The 8,569-nt window shown below is 40.9% G+C and overlaps 1 protein-coding gene across 1 annotated transcript; it reads left to right on the top strand.

Annotated features, from left to right (window-relative positions):
• Positions 1–466: 466 nt before the first annotated feature.
• Positions 467–4,530, top strand: LOC132886087 (peroxynitrite isomerase THAP4-like). The gene is made up of 3 exons (XM_060920643.1): positions 467–672; positions 4,047–4,213; positions 4,492–4,530. Exons 1-3 carry the CDS (start codon positions 495–497, stop codon positions 4,528–4,530), a joined length of 384 nt encoding a protein of 127 aa, XP_060776626.1. The 5' UTR covers positions 467–494.
• Positions 4,531–8,569: the final 4,039 nt, after the last annotated feature.

The raw sequence follows: 8,569 nt of genomic DNA, 5'->3' as shown, positions 1-8,569 counted from the left end.
ATTTCAAGGTCCTGGAGTGGCCTAGCCAGTCTCCAGATCTCAACCCCATAGAAAATCTTTGGAGGGAGTTGAAAGTCCGTGTTGCCCAGCGACAGCCCCAAAACATCACTGCTCTAGAGGAGATCTGCATGGAGGAATGGGCCAAAATACCAGCAACAGTGTGTGAAAGCCTTGTGAAGACTTACAGAAAACGTTTGACCTCTGTCATTGCCAACAAAGGGTATATAACAAAGTATTGAGATGAACTTTTGTTATTGACCAAATACTTATTTTCCACCATAATTTGCAAATAAATTCTTTAAAAATCAGACAATGTAATTTTCTGGATTTTTTTTTCTCATTCTGTCTCTCATAGTTGAAGTGTACCTATGATGAAAATTACAGGCCTCTCATCTTTTTAAGTGGGAGAACTTGCACAATTGGTGACTGACTAAATACTTTTTTGCCCCACTGTAGAATAGATTAATTTGTCAGTAAGCACTCTATAAATAACCATGGTGTTTGCTTGTTGTGCTGTGGGCTGCCACAACAGACAGGGACAGCGTGCAGGACTCTCCTTTTACCGGTTTCCTACTGACCCAGACAAGAGGGCCAAATGGATTGCAGCTGTGAAGAGACACGATTGGGAGCCAACAGAGTACTCCAGACTTTGCAGTGATCATTTAATTTCAGGTTAGTTTATCAGTCAACGCAATTTTGATAAAATATATAGCAAAAAGTAAATGGGTCAGTGTTTGTTAACCCATCTGAGCAGTGAAACAAGGCAGTGTTAATTTGTCTAGGGTTGCATGTAGCAGACATTTTGTTCTCCTGTTTGTCATGTATTATTTTCCTTTTGATGAATAAAGTTTCTAAATACTACTTATATCATGTCATAGCCGGAGCTCGCTCGGGCGCCGGGGAGCTCGCTAGCGCGCCGGGGGAGCTCGCTAGCGCGCTCAGGCGCCGGAGCTCGCTGGCGCGCCGGGGGAGCTCGCTGGCGCGCCGGGGGAGCTCGCTGGCGTGCTCCGGCTATGACATGATATAAGTAGTATTTATAAACTTTATTCATCAAAAGGAAAATAATATTCTATTCAATATTCTATTCTAATCGCCCAAACCTGTGTATGGCGATGGGTCAGTGAACAATCCTGGTGGAAGCAGGTAAACGTCGTTCTCTAAGCCTGCTAACCTCAATTTTTGCAAATACCTCTCCCTCTGCTCGTCCTGTAAATGCCCTACGTCGCTGGATAGTGAAGGTGTTTTCTGCATCTCGCTCCTTTTTCTTTTATGTTTTTCGTTTGTCGCCTTCCTCGCATTCAAACTGATTCGAGCTGTGCCGTCCAAAATGGCAGCATCACATGACTTGGTCACGTGGGTGAAATACCTCAATAGGCTCTAGCTCAGCGCCAACCACAGAGCCAGCTTTTCTCACCAGTCTGTCTATACGTCCAGTGTCCCTCCTCTTGGCACTGCCGCCCCAGCATACCACAGCATAGAAGAGAACGCTGGTGATGACAGACTGGTAAAACATCAGCAGGAGTTTATTGCAGCTATGTTAAAAGACCCCAGCCTTCTCAGGAAATAGAGTCGACTCTGCCCCTTCTTGTAAAGTGCATCTGTGTTAGCTGTCCAGTCCAGTTTATTATCCAGGTGCAGCCCCAGGTACTTGTAGGACTTAACTACTTCCACATTAACCGCCTCAGTGGAGACTGGGAGTGGAGGGGAGCTGGACCTCCTATAATACACCACCATCTCCTTGGTCTTGGAGGTATTCAACATCAGATAGTTTGCCCTGCACCATTCCACAAAGTCCTTCACCAGGTTCCTGTACTCCCTTTCTTGTCCATCCCTGATACATGCCACAATAGCTGTGTCGTCAGAGAACTTCTGCATATGGCATAGCTCAGAGTTGTAACTAAAATCTGACGTGTAGAGGGTGAACAAAACAGGAGAGAGGACAGTTCCTTGTGGGGCACCCGTACTACTGATCACAGTCCCAGAGACACAGTCCTTCAGCCTCACAAACTGTGGTCTCATGGTAAGGTAGTTTATTATCCAGGAGACTAGGTGTGGGTCTACCCTCATCTGCAGTAGGCTTCTCTCTCAACAGGGGGGCCGAATGGTGTTTAAAGGCACTGGAGAAATCGAAAAATATGATTCTCACAGCACCATTTCCTCTATGTTTTGTTTTGCTCACGGTGCGTGGCCGAGATAGTGGGTGGAGTTCACTAGGTTGCACGCGGCAAATGAAATTAAAAACAACGCAACGCAAGAAAATGAGCGAGAGAGATGTCTTACCTGGTTGGTGTGCAGGGCAAATTTAACTGTTGTGACGCGAGCCAATGCGATCTGAAGCTGCCGATTTGGCATCCAATTGGAGCTGCATGTGCACTTTAAACCAGCGCGAGATCCAAAGTTTTAGTATGGCGTTCCATCAAGACAGCAGTACACCACTGGTAAGTCATCTCTCCTTCATTCATTCAAGCTGCGGTTTTAAATTGTACTTTTGGCCTTAATCCACTGTTTTAGTCCACTGGGTGAAATCCACTGTTTGTAAGCTTGGCGCTGGTCGCGGTATCTGATTTGATCCGACGTTTGCGTTGACAATTAATTAGTTTACTGATAATTGCATTTATGGCTTTGTGCTCTTGGTTGCGCAGATAAGTATTATTTGTGGGCTTGTCTTGTGTAAATGTAGTGTGTAAATATAGTGTTAAACTTACTGGTAATGGCTATGATGTTTAGTAACAAGTGGTTTAATGCAATGTTGAATATTATGGCTATGTGTTATGTTGCTGCTATGTTGTGCTAACTGTGCTATGCTATTTATTTACATTGCTAACTGCTATGCTGTGCTAACTCTGCTATGCTATGTGGTTTATTTGCAATGCTAAACTTGTGTGGCTAGAGTTAAAGAGCAAGGCTGTTGTTGTATTGTGGCCTTTTCCTTATTCAGTTAAATGTGCATTTACTGATTATGTTGACATTATAGACATGTATAATGCGATTTACATTTAACTGTAATATTTATAATTCTGGATACATATTTTCATCTTTAGCCTATTGCTACATGTTTGTGTACTCTGATGTTGTTGTTTAGTGGACTTGGCTTTCACTTATATCATGGCCTTATGGCCTCTTGTGTTTAAGATTGTGGAACTAAACCTTGAATTCAACTAAAGAAATGTGGAAATGAACTTGAATTCAGCTAATGAAAGTGTGAAACCACTAAAGAAAACGTGGAACTAAACTTGAATTGAAAAGGAATAAAGAACCACAAAAAGTTATTACGATCTACTGCGTCTTGATGCCCCCTTTCGGTGGGATAACCGAACAGTCTAGGTGAGAGTACCCCGATAGCAGAGGGTCATTGAAACGACGTAGAGTTTTGGTCAGAATGGTCGGTTTCCGTCGTACGTCAGAAAATGAACGTTGAAACGGCGCCGTGAAACGTCGATTTCTCCGCCGTCTGAGAGGGTCGATTTATCACCGTTGAATCAACGTGGGTAAAGGTTGATCTGTCGACCATCAGAGAAGGTTGAATATACGACGTTGAACCATCGTCACTTTTGCCGGCCAGTTTTCAACATTGGTAGGATGAGCAACTGGCCCGTAGCCAGGGGGGATCGGAGGGTTCGTTCGATCCCCCCGCGACACCGCGCCCCGGACACACACGCCTCAAGATTACTCAAGATTTATTCATTTGTTCATGTCCGATGAATATACATTGATTCACATTTAAATTTACAATATCAAATCCAGACTAATCAAAAAAGAAAAGTAGACTGAGGACGAGTTAGAAAAACGGGTTCATTTCTCCTATGTTTATGTTTACACGTTTTGTTCAGACTGCTTTACACCCCAATCCAGTGGGTGGCGGTAATGCCCCCATTAGACCCCTTTCACTGACGTCACCTGAAACCGGAAGTAAACAAACCCTGCGCCACATTGGAAGACCAACAAACTCGTGATTTGGGGGAAATAAAGGCAGCGCGCGGTATGTGAACCCACGAGGCACTTGGTTCATCATAAACCTACAATGGTATACTTTTGTGCTGTGTTAGGGTGTTCTAACAAAGCTGATGGGAAAGGTGAAAAGAAGTCTTTCTACAGAATACCAGCTGTGATTGAGACACAAGCAAACCAAGGAGCTTTCTGCCAGGAGACAGAGAGAGGATTTAGCTGCTTTATGCAGAGCGGATCTGAATACTTCAAGTCTATTTTGTTACTGGTAAGTCACTAGGCTAGAGTGTTGTAGAACATTTTTTTAAATGTTTACTGAATAAAAACATCCTTAATTTTATCAAATATTCTCTACTCTATATTTCATTTCTTTCTTTTGTTTTAATTTTCCTCCCTCCATCCCTCTTTGGATTTTAAATATAGTTTTTCCCCATGTCCAAATAATGAGGTAGGGTGGCATTTAGAAACCCATAGCCTACTGCTGACTTTCTTTATCAATGCTGCATCAAATTAATTTTGGTTATGTTTTTCTGTTTCCATGTACAGGTCTGCGCCGCAGGAGGAATAGGCCACAATTATAAATAAATCATAAAATGTTTCTAAGAACTTGTTCAAGTGTGTTCTGTTCCTTATAAATGTTAAAAGTTATGCCTCATTAGATAGCTTGACAAACATTAGGAGAGGTGCATTGTTGCATGCATTTTTATATCCTGTTGTACATTAAACAGGACGTAGCCTACGCACATTGATATAAATTAAGTTTCACTTTCATGGTTGAAGTATGCATGTGTGTGTGTTCATCCTAGGCAAGAGCCCCAATGCTTTATTGTTAGCTAGTTTAATTTAGCCTGTTTTGCTTAATTTGTAGCCTTCCTGTTGTACATAAAACAGGAAGTAAAGTTGGATGAATCATCGCCGAAAATTCAACTATAAATCGACCGAAATACGTAGTTGAATAAAGGGTGAAAGGGGGTCTATTCTCTGTCGACCACCAGCCACTTTTCAACGTCGTTTCAACGGAAACTCGTATGAGCAAAGCGGTGTTGAATCAACGTCGGTGATCGACGGTGATTCGACGGCGTATAGGTCGAAGAACATGCCGATGATTCCACGTCGAATCAACGACCCTCTGCTATCTGGGTAAGCTCTGTGCAGCAGGTAGATGATGGCATCATCCACTCCTACTTTATCCTGGTATGCGAACTGTAGCTGATCGAGTGCATGACTGACTTGGGGTCTGAGGAGGTGCAGTAGTAGCCGCTCCATTGTCTTCATTATGTGGGAGGTTAAGGCAACAGGCCTAAAATCATTCAGTTCACTGGGGTGTGGCTTCTTAGGAACTGGGATGAGGCATGATGTCTTCCACAATGTTGACACCCTCCCAAGATGTAGGCTGAGGTTGAAGACGCGTTGTAAAGGCTCACCTAGTTCAGCCGCACATACTTTCAGAAACCTGGGGTCTTATCTACCAGGTAAATAAGATCCTCGACTCTAGACACAGTAGAGGGCAAGTCGAATACCTGGTAGATTGGGAAGGTTATGGACCCAAAGAACAAAGCTGGGTTCCCGCCAAGGACATTCTAGACCCTCTCCTCAGGAAAGAGTTCCATGCTCTACATCCACACAAACATGCATCACGAACGGAGTCAAAGAACAAATTAAGTTCGTAACCCGAGGTACCACTGTATTGTTCTGTTTAATCCAGTCCATACCAAGCCTTGCATTTTATGTCTCTTGATTTTCTGACCTTTGCTTGCCTTATTTTATGACCTTTGTCTCGCCTACTCTACGTTGTTTGCCGATCGCTCAACCCTCGCTTGTTTCCTGACCTCGCCTCCAGTCCCTCATTTTAGCTTTGTCTACAGTCTCCTTCCCCACTCTCCTCTGCACATACATCCGTAAGTGCCTGCACTCTGACACTAGGCTTTCAGTAATGTCTTTGAACTGTTCTTTCTGTAGCAGAATGTACAGCATACATCTTTAATTTAAAAAAAAAAAAAAGACACTAGAATTTGGTGCACAAGTTTTAATTTTTGGGTTTTCTGAAAACACAGGGTCAAAATTACATACAGGGTCAAATTAATATACAGCACACCGAATATTTGGGTAAAATGTCTCGTCGCAAGATTCACCTTGACCAAACATTTTGTTTACCATGAACAAGCTTCTGGCAGAATTCTGGTTGGATATTTCACGACTCTTCATGGTAGAACTGGTAGAGTTCAATTAGATTTTTTTTTTTTCTTGGCATGGACTCGACTTATAAGCACGGTCCATATGTTTTCAATAGGGTTGAAGTCAGGACTTGTTTTAAGCTTAATGTTAGCCTGCTTTATCCTCCACAACCAGCTCTGATGTGTGTTTTGGGTTCATTGTCCTGTTGTAACTTCCAAGCTCCAAGTCATGTTCATGTTTCTGATGGTTTATATGCTGCCCATTGATTGGATGCGAGACTCCTGTTCCTTTAACAGATGTTTATTGACACTAAAAGTTCAAGTAGACGAAATAAGACATCAGCTATTGCAATCATTACAGAAATGGCATTGCTTAGCACTGTAGCTAATACCAATTAAAAAATACATAGGGGTTGTCTTACAATCAGGGTACGCAAGCTAAAAATCACATTTAACACTTATCTTCAATATCAAAAGGCTTGACTAAATAAACTTGGTTGTTTATTGTAGCCCTGTGATAGCTCTATTTGCCATGCAAAAAAAAAAAAAATTGGTGATAACGTTATTTTTGGTGAATGTATGGCAATATGTCATATTTAGCAAAACTGTCATTTAGAAAGTGCTTTTTTGACCACAGGTAGCTCCAAAAGGGATGCACTTAAATCATTCTTTATACCATAAAACAAATATTTGGTTCCATATCATTGGAAACATAGTTAAGTTTTAATGTTGAATGCCAGATCTGGAAAAACTTATACATGCCTTCATCTCTAGTAGGGTTGATTACTGCAATGGCCTTTTCACAGGCCTGCCAAAAAAGACCATCAAACGACTTCAGGTGATTCAAAATGCAGCGGCTAGGGTTCTCACACGAACAAAAAGAAGAGAGCACATTACTCCAATTCTAAGGTCCCTTCACTGGCTTCCAGTAAGCTACAGAATTGACTTTAAAGTATTGCTGCTGGTGTACAAATCTCTAAATGGTACAGGGCCCAATTACCTCTCTGATATGTTGCAGCGGCCTAACCCGATCAGATCTACCAGATCGCAGCAGCAAAATTTACTGGTAAAACCTGTTGTTAAAACAAAGTGTGGTGAAGCAGCTTTTAGCTACTATGCAGTACAGCTATGGAACCAACTCTCAGAGGACATCAAAAATGCTCCTGCTGTTGGCAGCTTCAAATCTAGACTAAAGACCAAGCTGTTCTCAGATGCTTTCTACTAACTGATAAATATTGTCATCTTTACATGTTTTAAACTTTACTTAACTTTTAGTCTCTGCATGCTTTAAACTTTAACTTTTTTATTCTATTTTATTCTGCTGGTTTTTTTACTGAACTCTTATTTCTACTATTGTTTAATTCTTATTTTCTCTCTTCCATTTTTTTATTTTCTATTGTTTACTGTTTTGCTTTTACCTCTGTAAAGCACATTGAACTGCCACTGTGTATGAATTGTGCTATATAAATAAACCTGCCTTGCCAGTAAGTTTTCAGACTATCCTGATCAAATTAGTATGTAATTGTGTCAAAAAAGTCCTCTCCGACAGCTAATTTTTCAATATAAAATACCATATCTAAAATGATTTATCCTAAAATGTGGTCAAGATATTGGGACATAAATATTAGAGACAACTAACACAAAGCTTACAGCCTTGTATTTAAAAGCATTATGGAAGTAGTGGATTCTGAATTGTCAAAAAAAAAAAGTCCTCTCCGAGAATCACTTAATTTGTTTCTCCCAGCCCTGCTTAAAGCTACACTTTATCTTATAGCAGATTACACAAAACTACCATACACATGTCAAAAAATTACCTGAAATCTGTTCTTTAACTTGTCCTTCACTTAAAAACTGGTACAAGAACCAGTTTGAATCAATTTGAATTTTGGACCCCGTGACACAAACTTTGTACCCTGATTGTAAAACAACCCATTGAGTAATACTGACCACTTTAGCCTGCTTCTCAACCAACGGCAGAGCCATTCCCCAGAGGCAATCTTCAGTAAAAAAAAAAAAATTCTTCAGCTTACACTTCTCATAAAACCACATTCACACAGTTGTAACAAACACCACGAAGCATGCAGTAATAATAAAAAGAAACGAACTAACAGGTAACATCACCGCTACAAGTACTCCTCGGTCTCTGTGTGAAGCTTACGGCGCTAATAGGCCCTACTTCCGGTTTTTACTCCTTTCAAAATAAAGGTACATATTTCAAAATAAAGTCAAAAAGATGGCTGCATTTACAGTTTATGCTGAAGAATTCTGAGGTAGTCTTCCTTCTCCATTATTTACGGAAGCGTATTAGGGCCACTTGGAGAAAATATTTTTTTCTAAATTCCGAGATTAAAAGTCGGAAATTTCAAGAAAAAAGTCGAAATTCCGAGAAAAAAAGTCGAAATTTTCGAGAAAAAAAGTCAAATTTTTCGAGATTAAAAGTCTAAATCTTT

This window comes from Neoarius graeffei, chromosome 5 (genome assembly GCF_027579695.1).
Source record: "Neoarius graeffei isolate fNeoGra1 chromosome 5, fNeoGra1.pri, whole genome shotgun sequence".
In the NCBI taxonomy this organism is placed as follows: domain Eukaryota; kingdom Metazoa; phylum Chordata; class Actinopteri; order Siluriformes; family Ariidae; genus Neoarius; species Neoarius graeffei.
This window is presented reverse-complemented; position numbering and strand designations above follow the sequence as displayed.